This window comes from Amyelois transitella, chromosome 9, assembly GCF_032362555.1.
Source record: "Amyelois transitella isolate CPQ chromosome 9, ilAmyTran1.1, whole genome shotgun sequence".
Taxonomy (NCBI): Eukaryota; Metazoa; Arthropoda; class Insecta; order Lepidoptera; family Pyralidae; genus Amyelois; species Amyelois transitella.
This window is the reverse complement of record NC_083512.1, coordinates 8,125,341-8,137,684: the sequence shown is the minus strand read 5'-3', so window position 1 is coordinate 8,137,684 and position 12,344 is coordinate 8,125,341. Positions and strand designations below refer to the sequence as shown.

The 12,344-nt window shown below is 35.7% G+C and overlaps 1 protein-coding gene across 1 annotated transcript; it reads right to left on the bottom strand.

The window, feature by feature from the left end:
• Positions 1–1,245: 1,245 nt before the first annotated feature.
• LOC106142881 (bifunctional purine biosynthesis protein ATIC) lies at positions 1,246–11,011 on the bottom strand. Its single transcript, XM_060945767.1, has 12 exons — positions 10,955–11,011; positions 8,165–8,277; positions 7,567–7,783; positions 7,132–7,407; positions 6,599–6,711; positions 5,564–5,787; positions 5,127–5,281; positions 4,421–4,514; positions 3,625–3,846; positions 3,274–3,451; positions 2,515–2,678; positions 1,246–2,013 (listed from the first exon to the last, which is right to left on the bottom strand). Exons 2-12 carry the CDS (start codon positions 8,184–8,186, stop codon positions 1,894–1,896), a joined length of 1,785 nt encoding a protein of 594 aa, XP_060801750.1. The 5' UTR covers positions 8,187–8,277; positions 10,955–11,011; the 3' UTR covers positions 1,246–1,893.
• Positions 11,012–12,344: the final 1,333 nt, after the last annotated feature.

Below are 12,344 nucleotides of genomic sequence, written 5' to 3'. Positions count from 1 at the left end.
GCCAAATAAAGACGATGCGTCATTAAAATCCCCGCTATCAGGGTATGATAAGTACAACACATCGTTGTATGCGTAATACTACGTACCTATTAGAAAAAAAGGGGACAAGTGCGAGTTGAACTCGCGTGAATCTGACCCAAATTTGTTTGTGGTAACTAAAAATATGTTCTCCCACACATTCCACCTGCAAATGTAAGTTGGTACGCACAATATTGAGTGATTTACCATGTTATTTTAATATCATGGACTTCTTATAGGTTTTCCTATAATCTATAAGGAGAAGACTAATTTCAGTATTTTTTTCAAAATTTTAGATTCAGTAGTTTCGGAGATAAGGGGGGGAATGGTCAATTTTCGTCTATTTTCTTGAATAACTTGGAAACTATTTATTTTAAAATTACAAAAAAATACATTTAAGATCTTCTTAACAAGACCTTTCATTTGATATGCCACACGATGCAGTTTTCAGAAATTTTTTTTTTTTATTTTCCCCTTCCCCCCCTAAAATGACCCATATACAGATTTCATCTGCTCACGTCACACCTCTGTGTTTGGGTCACAGGAATTGATATGTGTACCAAATTTCAACTTAATCGGTCTAATAGATTCGGAGATAATTGACTGTAAGCGACGGACAGACACACGAGTGATCCTATAAGGTTTCCGTTTTTGTATTCAGACGTACGGAACCCTAAAAAAGGACAAAATGCTCAAACATATTTTGTAGATATTTGCGAATCGATTCGCGGTAAATTAGATAATTTGTATATGTAGGTACCTATCAACATTTGCATTTATAAAGTACGTATCCATTGAACACGCATGCATTAAATAATATGACTTAGATCCAGCGTAAATTGTTAAAATAAAATTACGTTCCTGCGGAAATCGTAAATGTCTATGTGGTGAAAGAATCACCAAATTGCGCAGGAGGTTTGTTTGTAACCTCTTCACCTTTGATCAGACCACTGAAACGATCTCCATGAAATTTTGCATTCATTTAGTGTTAATGAAATACGGAAAATTACATGGGCCACAGGCGAGAGCTAGTAGTCAATAAATTGCAATGAAAATGGATCTCTGTGAGAATAGAAAATAATTTAGATTTATTTTAGTGTAAAATCTATGCTTACATAAATTGATTGTTTGTACATAAGCTTATATACATATATAACAGTAAATATAAATGTAAGAGCGAAGTACATACCTCTGCTGAATGTGAACAATATAAATAAAACAAAAGCATTTTATTAATTACAATTTTTATTGAAAAGCTTTACAAGTTTTTATCCTCAGATTCTTAATAAATGTATATTTTTTCTTATATACTAATATAATAGTTCTTACCCTTAGTGTTGCTGAATTTATTATGTAATAATAATAACACACGATCAATTTAACCTCTCTGTATATTTAGGTATTACCTTTTAAAAAAATATATATAAAACATCCATAATCAGTTACCATTCATCTTTACAAGATTTTGATGTATGTATGGCATAACGATAAAATATCTTATTAAAACATTTGGAAGACTTATATCACCGCTAAAGGAATGTTGCTTCATTAATTTACATAAGGCGCTGCCTTAAATTTCCTTTTTATGAGTAATTTTTTATTAAAATAACAAACAAATTTTGTATTTGGAATGTATGAACACACTTCAAAAGTTTTTTAATTCTGGAATTTTCACGCTATTTCGAACAGCGGCGTCGAAAGTTAAAATGGAAATGATGCAGTTAAGTCCCCTTATTGAGAGAAACTCCAACAAGAAGAAATACGCGCTGTATAAAAAATATTTATGTTCTCCAATGAAACTGAGATTATGAGGGAGTCAGATTCTTCAAAAGATTTTTAAATTCTGTGCCAAATTACTAGCACATTTTTATAAAATTAATGATGGAAAAGCCGAAGGTTGGTATGAGACATTACAATTTTATGTTCATTACACGCTTTGATCACTTCTTCGTCATTGTTCGATCCTGCCGGGCTGCCGATGTACTTTACGCCACACTAAAAAAAAAAACAAATTTTTTCAAGAAAAAGACATCAAAATATCTTGACTCGTCCTAAAAATGATTGTCAAAATGTGTAAGTGTGCAACATATGTATCTTTTTAATAATCACGTTACGAAGATCGTTTCCGATCGTTTTCAAGTAGTAGGGAGAGAAACATTTTTCTTCTTTAACATTTTTTTTATTTTGTTAAACATTAAAACTTATTTATGTAAGTCATTTGATTCATTAATATTTAATTGAAAAAAGTAAATTATTATAACGCTTCATCGATGTATTTATGTGCGCTGCCTTTTTTATAAGAATTTTCTTTTTTATTTTTGTAGACTAGAAGAAATCCCGATTGGGGTAGGTCCACTACTTACTGTACATATATAAATTTTTTAATCCAATCACTTTTTGGAATTTGTTTATTTTTTATGTGTAATAAAGAGTTTACAAAAGAAACAAAATTTTTTTGAATATACAGATTATGAAAAACAAATGTTTTTTACAAACCTGCACAGCCCTATCGATGTTGTCTCTGAACGGGAAGAAGGCGTCAGAGGCCAGGGCCACATTGTCCATCTTCTTGACCCACTCCTCTCTTTCCTCTGAGGTCAAGAGCGCGGGAGGGGCACCATCGAAAACAGAGTTGAACTGCTCAAACGGTAGGTCAGAACCTGTAAATAAATACTGTTTTTCAAATTGCGAAAAAACAAGTTTTATTTAGGCAAAAAATCCCCGATCCCTTGGAAATTTCAGGAAATCGCCTCTAAATGCACCTTAGACAACATAAGAAACCTACACGCCAAATTTCAAATCAGTGGTTTGGGCTGTGCATTGTCTGTCAGTGAATAACAGAAGATTTTTATATATACAGGTGTCTGGTAAATCATTAATCAAGATCGTGAGACTCAATTCCGTAGCGTTGTTTGTGTCTAAAGAATACTGTCTTATTCATCGCGTTACCATTGGCGCTTTGATGCCGGTCCGGTCATCTAGTGTAGTCTAGGTCTCAAGTGCTGGAACACAATAAGTTTTATGCAGCATATTACTAGCTGTGGTAGGCGAAACTTCACTCTCGCTATGTTATGAGACTTAATTGCTCAAAGTGCCATTGACATAATTGTCGATAGCGTTAGACTGCACGACGAGAGAAACCGCCATTAACTTCGACGCTGATCTGGTCGTATATGGAATACCAACTATTTGTTCCAACACACCCATAGAAATTAATTATATACAACAAACATGATTACTCTCTAGGAGACTTACCCACGGTGCCATTGACATAATTGTCGATAGCGTTAGACTGCACGGCGCGAGTGACCCCCGGCCGGAACTTCATGTGGAGCACGCGAGGGTGGCGGCGAGTCCACCACAACGCGGCCTTGCCGCCAGCTAGACGAGTGCAGTGTATGCGAGATTGCTGTCCAGCGCCGATGCCGATCACCTTATTTAAAAAAAAATTGAGCTTACGAATTTTAAATATTCGTTAACTGTGCCTATTATATAATATTTGTAACATTCGATATTTAAATACGTCTTTAAGTTTCGAATGTGACAAATGTGTGAAATATGCCTACAAAAATAAATCCTAAAAGTTCAATTTAAAACAAAAATTACCTGTCCATCTTTAGCGTAACACACAGAATTACTCTGCGTATATTTCAGTGCTATGGTGGCTACAATTAGATCTCTTATAGCGCTTTCTGGCATCCTCTTGACATCGGTTACCACATTTTTAAACAGCTCCGGAGTGATTTTGGCATCGTTTCTTCTCTGTTCCAAGGTGAGGCCGTAGATAGTCTTTTGTTCTATTAAATCCGGTTCGTAGCTTGCATCCATCTGGTAAAAAATGGTCAAAAATATGGTTATATAGTTTGTAAGACCTACCTTGATTACATGGATTACTGCAGGTTTGTAGCGATTACTTTGATATAAGAATGAAAGGGACATTTTGTACAGGGCTTCACAAAAAAGTCATGTAATTAAATAATGAATGATATTTATGTTTATAATTTTTATATTTTCGTATCGGGCTCCATATAATTATAATGCTTCCAAAACCTCTTAACCTGCCTTTATTGCGCATGGCTACTTTCTATAATACTCTTACTAAGTTTAATTGCACGTAAATTTTCCGCTTAACTCTGTTCGCATCTCAGTAGAAGCTAACAGAGTGACGCGAATAATTTTAAATCTTCTCTCAGTAGAGAGGACTTGAAATTATTAATTCCTGTCAAATGTTGTAGGTACAATACCTACATAAATAAATCACACATTATCTTAAATGTTCACAAGTGTATTAGTCTTTCCCTTGATTGACTTTTACAATCTGCACGGGAAGACAAGCATCTGGTACAAGACACTACTGTGTTCATTTCTTCGCTACCACACCAGCATGGAAATTTGTAGTTACCTGTAGCACGCAATAGTTGCCTCCCTTCTTCTTCTTCAGAATCTCAAGAGCCGCTGGGGTGTACCCCGGGGCGATCACTCCATCTGATACTTCCCTAAAATAAAAGCAATAAATTTTTATTTTTAACTTCTCATTAAAAAAAGTATTTTTTAGACTGGCCTGCTTTGAAGGAGACAAGAGACAAAATGGGAATTCGAGGTAATTTTTTTATTGCCAATAAAAAAAATACCTATGAAGTAGAAACAAAGGCGGACTTATAGCTAAGGAATCACTTCTAATATGAGTTGATGCACACCTAAACCACTTTAGGAACCTACATGCCAAATCCCAAAAACTCTAAACCTAACGGTTTGAACTGTGTGTTGATATGTCAGCCAACCAGTTAGTCTGTGGCGACATCTCTACGAGAGAATCGCCAGCCAATAACAGAACAGAATGCTCACACCATCAGCCAATAGTAGCGCAGATTTAAAATTGCGCAAGAAAAGTTTCTACGTATTAGAGCATAAATACAACATTGTTGGAACAACTTCCCCAGGCATATACAAAGTCTGTCAGATACATTTACAACCGACACAACATCGTCGGAGCCGCGATTCCCCAGACATAACACCTAGCCTGGCGGAAGAACTTCCCTTTGATGGCAGTCTGGACGATGAATGCAGGAGGCATTCATCGGACTATTATTTTTATTTCGTTTACTGACCTTGATATGATCCTAGCCGTTGGCTCGTCACAGTCGCAAGATAACGCGACGAAATCGCCGAACGAGCTCATGCGATCGGCGCCGCGAGCTCGTGCGTACGCGCACGCCAGCGGAGACAGCTTGGGGAGTAAATCACTCACCATACATACTCCCGCCTGCAAACAACGATATAGTATCACGATACTTTATTCAACACTAAAAGTATCAGTATTCATAAAATAATATCGATTATTTATGCTAATGTTGTTAACACTGTCGAAGGAATAGACACAAACTATTTTTTTCTTGATCATAAATGTTTTGCTTTATCCATCCTAGTCCCAGTACCTGGACCTGTCAACGGAATATCCTCGATTTGATTAATGTAGTTTCTTGTTTTATTCTTTACAAACAAAAATGTACAATCTTGTATATTTTTAGTATTAGTATATATTTACCTCTTCTTCATCCAAAGGCAACCCAATAGCGGCCCCAGCAGGCGAGACATGCTTGAAACTAGCCGCAGCCGGGAGCCCCAGGGCTTCCTTCAGCTCCTTTACCAACTGCCAAGCATTAAGAGCATCGCATAGGTTGATGTAGCCAGGAGACCCATTGAGAGTGGTTAGAGGCAGTTTGTCCCGTGTTGTGAAAACTTGAGCAGGTTTTTGGTGGGGATTCATGCCTGAAATAACATTTTTTATCTATACTAATATTATAAAGCGGAAGAGTTTGTTTGAACGCGCTAATCTCAGGAGCTACTGGTTCGAATTGAATTTTTTTTTTGTGTTTAATAAACCATTTATCGAGGAAGGCTTTAGGCTTTAAGCTATATAACATCACGGTGCAACTTTTAGGAGCGAAGAAATAATGGAATATGTTTAAAAAAAAACGATGAAAATTATTCCACTTTGAGGACTTCAATGATGCCCAAAATAACTACTTATTCCACGCGGACGAAGTCGCGGGCATAGCTAGTCATTTTTATAATTAAGTAGATGCTGTCACAAAATCGGCAGGTTAAGCCTTTAATGCGCTTGGGTTTGAAATGGTATAACCAATTGACCTGAAGACTGAAATCAATAACAGTTTAAAGTTTTGGATAGATATTGAGCTGAATGACTTCAAAATATTTTTTCTTAGATACATCACGTTTATGGCAACGAATTAGGTATTCTATTTTCTAAATATATTAAAGTTAACAATGACTGACTGATTTTCTCACATATCAACTAAAAAAAAATTGAAATTCGACCTATAGTCTAAGGTCGGAAATTTGCATGATTTTTCTCTACAGACGGAGTCACGGGCGTACACTCGTAAATATAAAAAATGTTAGTAGAAAAGTGGGATTGATTTAACCCAGATTTAAAGGAACAGCAAGACAACAAAATATTAAAAGAAAATCATGTAGTTTAATATTGAGGTATATAACACATGGAAGCCTCTCATATCATCAAATTGAACAATTGAATCAATAAGGATAATTTACCAACCATATCTCAAGGTGAGCTGCGACCGGCCGGCCGAATACTGTTTGCGGAAATAATCCGATATAGCGAGGTCATACTCTGATGTATGCGTAAATGCTTTCAGAGCTAGGGTTTTTCTGAAATAACAATAGAGGAATAGTTCAATTACAGATTCATTACATCATACTAATGAAAAAAAATATAAAAACTACCGATTTTGTTGCCCCACAAACTTAAAAATTCTATTGGCAGATTCTACACACATATTAAAATTTCGTCCCAAGTTTATTGGTAGATAACTAGGTAATGTAAGAACCGATAAATCATACTTTCGCTATATTAAGATTCCTCAAAGCTCCACTACTGATGATGATTAAATGGTGAAGGAAAATTAAAACAATGTGCCAATTGGCACTGAAGGCCTCACCCTTTCAATTGATACTTTTGTATGAACACTTTTGTTGGTATATGGGCATTATTTTAGCAAATACAACTGGTTTAGAATGATTGGGATATTAAAATAAATAGTCAAATAAAACAACAATGCTTAAAACTACCTTGTCTCCAATGAAGTCTGATGATCTTTGCTCTTTCTCAGCTCACTGATAACTGTATCGTAATCACCAGGGTCGCATATCACGGTCACTCTATCGTGGTTCTTAGCCGCGGCTCGCAACAACGTTACTCCGCCAATATCTATGTTCTCTACGGCATCGGGTACAGTTACGTCTGGCTTGGAGACTGTCTCCACGAAAGGGTATAGGTTGCATACAACCACGCTTATCATGTCGAACTTCTGGCGTTTCATGTCCGCCTGGTCGGAGTCTGATAACCTGTAGAATAGAACTTTATTATATTAAAATAAAGTAATTAAGTTTGCACATAGATATTTGCAGTTTTTCACATCAACTCATCAATCATGAGTAGATTTTTCCTGATAGACTAACAAACATAGGAGTAGGAAAGGGTAGGATTTACAAATAAAAAAGTACCTTGCCAATATTCCGCCATGCACCGCAGGATGCAGTGATTTGACGCGTCCACCCAACATCTCCGGGGCTCCAGTGATGTCCGATACATCCAAGACCTTCAGGCCAGCATTGCGGAGTGCCGTTGCTGTTCCCCCACTGCCTACTAAGGTCAAGCCAATTTCTGACAGACATTTAGCCAGAGGCAAAAGACCTGCCTTGTCTGACACACTGAGGAGAGCTGAAAAGAAAGAGTTATGGTATAATAATTGACGATTACCTATTCATCAAGGTTTTGCTCCTGTTGAAATTGATCAATTATACCACTTCACGTCATCAAAAACACTTCTGTTGGTTTGAAGTAAAACTTAAAAATTGATTTTTGAGACATTATTATTAATTTCTTTACGAACAGTTAAGTGGTTTAACTGTGATATAAGAGGTAACAAACAAACTTTTTTTTGCATTTAAAATATTAGTATGAAATAAAATATAAATACAGAACAATTTATCCTAAATTTTATTATACTTCCAGTTACTTGATTATTTTTCATGTTATCTAGGAAGTGTGTACTTAACTATTTTAAAATATCCTAGAGCTGATAAAATTTTATTTCCTTACCTAATTTTCCATTGGCCGCCATGTCTATCACTAAGCACTTGTGGTAATAAACTGAGAAAATAGAAATAGCAACGAGATGATGTTATATCACTTTTGACCTCATGCAGGGGTTCCTGATAACAAAGAAACTTATTTACTAACAAGTTAACAAATAGGGTTGTCAATATCCTGTCAGTAATATTTAAGGAGTCCTACTCATACTTGGCTAGTTTGTTTTTTGTCTGTCCATCAGCAACCATAGTCATCCATCAAACTTTTGATGTACCTATATACCTGTTATGTCCTCTCTTAAGAGTTGCCCGGGGTCTACTTATGACTGTAATTAAAATTAGTCTTTAATTTTGAGTTTATTCCTATAGCCTATGGATACGTAACGTTTCAAACTGCGGCGTTACCGGTTACGCGACTGATGACATTTGGTCGCACCAATGGTCAAAATCAAAAAATCTATCAATTACAATATTTTATTTAGAAAATACGCCTTCACAGGTACGTATTCACGTCATTATATATTTAAATAAATTGAATTCATTTTTTTACTAATAGTATTTTTCAAGAAACTCAAGCTCCAAACTACTTAAGCACTGACGGTTGTAGCACAGATTACCAATTGGGGGTTCTGTGGGTTGTGACAACCAGTGTTGCCAACCTAGCCCTTTCACCGCTTAATATTGGAAAATCTGGCGCTTTTTAAACTGTAGGTATTCAATGATTATTAAACACTCTCAGGGTTAAATCAAGATAAAAAATGGAATATAGGTTTTGTTCAAATTGGTATATATTTTGTACATTTGTACATTTGTTTTGTACAAACTTTTTTGCAATCTGGAGCATTTTTAAGAACAGCTAGTGTGAGCACAAACCCAGGTTTGACTATGGTTATGCATGATGCTTGATTTGAAGGTTTGATCATGATTTTTCATAACCACAAATTATATTCAAACTTATATGTGTATTGACAATACTTGGATACAACAGTTGACAACCCTATCACTTTGGAATCATGATGATGAAAATGAAGTTATTGTTGCTGATCTAATTTAGAATGGCTATATAAACAATGTAACTATTATCATATATTTGTTGTGAACTATGCTGCTTATTATGTGTTTAACTTTATCAGTATTTTATTTAAGTATGTATCATCTATAGTGTAGAACATAAGATTCGTTTTATTTATGCAAAGGGTTGCTAGGGAAGGTTGCTAGACCTCTCACAATGGAAATAAGACTGATCTGAGATCTCAATCTCATGACATAAATTTTTTGCTAATGTACTAATTACTCACTTGATTGTTAAAATAAATTACCACAGAAAGTAGGTTATAAACTGGGATGTAAATTTTGGTATACATATAGCAATACACTTCAGTACCTACTTTTCCAGGTTAAACTCTTGAAACGGGCCACCGCCGGAGAGGGGTGGGGACGGGGGAGGGGGATGGGGAGGGGGTAACTCCCCCCCTCCCGTGACCCCCCCTTGCCGGAAGCCTATAGTTCTTTTTTACGAATTTTTAAAGTTTTCATATAAAAAGTGTGCTAAAGGTCATTAACCGCCAGATGGGTAAGGGGGGGGAAAGTAAGAAGGGATGAAAGGGGCGAAGGTGAGTTAAACCTAACCTAACCTATACATACTTACTATTATACTTTTTTACTCAGTTTGAACGCTCCGCTCGCTTCGCTCGCTCCGCTTTGGTGGTTTACACCAACCTAACCTAACCAAACCGAGTTTGATTTGTGACCAATTTGTTTCTTTTCATTGCGGGGGGCTATCGCCCCCCTGCACCCCCTGCTGTCCGTTTACCGACAGCTACTTTCAAAGTCAGTACATAAAATGACAGTAGCACATAACCAAAACGGCGGATTGCGTTCTGTTCATAGTTAGTGTCTTTTTTGTTTTTACTTTTAAGCAAAGTTTTTGACTATATTTTTAGTGCTAAAATATATTAATTAATGTATTGTACATGTTTAATGTACAAACTAATTATTTAATACTAAATTAACACAGTTTACAATGACAAACCGAAAATATTGCGTTGTTTAGTGCAATTTTTAAGATTTTCAAAAATTTATATAAAAAAAGGGGGGGCTTCCGGCAAAAAAAAATACTTGGGGGGGGTCATACAAACCCTCCCCCACCCCCTCCCCAACCTCTCTGGCGGTGGCCCGTTTTAAGAGTTAAGCCCTTTTCCATTTATCCAGCCAAATGTCAGACATAAAACGGTTTCTTTGAATACATACATACATAAAATCACGCATTTGCCTGGAGGTGCAGACAGAGACTACATCTTTCCACTTGCCACCTTTTAATTTATAAATATTCCTACAAATTATGATATGCCACAAATTCTTATTAAAAATACTTAGGTATTGCTAAGTAAAAAAGTGTAAGAGATTTCTTAAAGTATGTAATGTCTAATTTATTTTTATTTTTATAATTTTAGTGATAACCTTGAAGTAGGTAAATCCCTAACCTATAGCAGCAGCATGTGCTGCCCAGATTTAGTTTCATGATAAACTAATGCCGGCCATCTTCTACATGTGTATGATTAAATTTCATTTTCCCATTGTATGGTAGTATTATAACTAAAATAAAAATATTTACAATATCTTAATTTCAGTTACTTGCCATATATCTTTTGGTTGAAAAGAACAATTAACTGAAATTACCTTTAAACATTGAGATGCTATTAAATAATAATAAATATACCCAAAACGATGAAAATAATTGATTAAATGAAGTTCAAATTATTTAAAACCTTAAAAACAAAAGTACGAGGTATAAACTCACCTCAAATTCAAAACTTCAAACAACAACAATCAAATCAAGTGGACAGAATGGAGTCGGCAACTGTCAAACGTCAAAGCACAAACTAAATTGAGATATGTATGTCAAATTGGCGCTAGTGTACCTACCTGGTTTAAATAAATTAATCTGAACAATAATATTCTCTCGTCCACATTCTACTCTAAGTTTGGATACTTGTGAAGTTGACGACGACTGTGGCGGGCTGGCGGGAGCGATGATTCGGCTCGCTCGACCGCCACCAAACCAAGCTAGGTCGTCGGTTGCGTCGGAGGTTGAATATATAGCTCCATTAGGTTTTTCGCTGTTTTTGTCTGATAGCATCGCGTGAATTTATTTTTATTTTTGTGACTTGTGGTGTATAGATTTCGCCACAGCACTGACGCCTTGAAAGCGGCAGTAAGTTTTAAGTTATTTAATGTTGTGAAACCAAAAGATTTGACAATTACTAAGCGATATGATAGTATCCTAATTTTGAATTTAAATTTGGTTCCCATATAGGCAGATTAGCGTTACCGAAGTATCAATTGTTTTACTATCGATAGTTGACCTGAAAATTATCTACCCTGTCGATACTATTGATAGCTCACTTTGCTTTAATAGTACATATTGATAAAATACAATATCCCCCCTCCTATTCGAAATTTAAAATCACTCTTTTCATTTAAACTTAAATTTAAGGAATTTATTCTGTCAAATGCAATTGGAATGGCAAACGTTTGACCCAATCACAAAGTTAAATATACAAATATATACACAAACATTACTCGCATGTTTTCCTAGTGTGGCTACAGTCATTAATTATTGAACCATTTGATTGTTAAAGTGACGTGCGTGCGCTTTTTTAACACTTAAGTAATAAGCAACAGTAAATGAAAATATTTATTACATTCGCACTTATTTATTTCTTTTTTGCTGAGCCATTAACAAACTTTACTGGACACTCGCCCTATAACTAGTAGGTACATTTATCTCCTCTTCGTGTGGCTTCGCTGAGCTCATCTAAGGTTCTGGCAGAATCATCAGCGTCGCGGTGCCTACACCTGCGACATTATGCTGAGTCAGGACCTTTTCACTGTCCATCATTGTTTGTGGTACATTCATGCACATTGCACATTCACATTGTTTATTACTGTTAATTATGTATGTGTCCAACTAATGTATTGTGATGGTGAATAAAGCTTTTATCTATCTATCTATCTATCTATCTATCGATAGTATTGATTGTCAATAGTATCGATTGAGGGATGGTAAAAAGGGAAGGAAGGGGAGAACCCAGTTCACTAAGAACAATAAACGATAGTACCAATAGTGCGTTCCATGTTTAGCTTCACTACTATCGATAGAACTGTTGGATGTCAATAGTATCGACGGT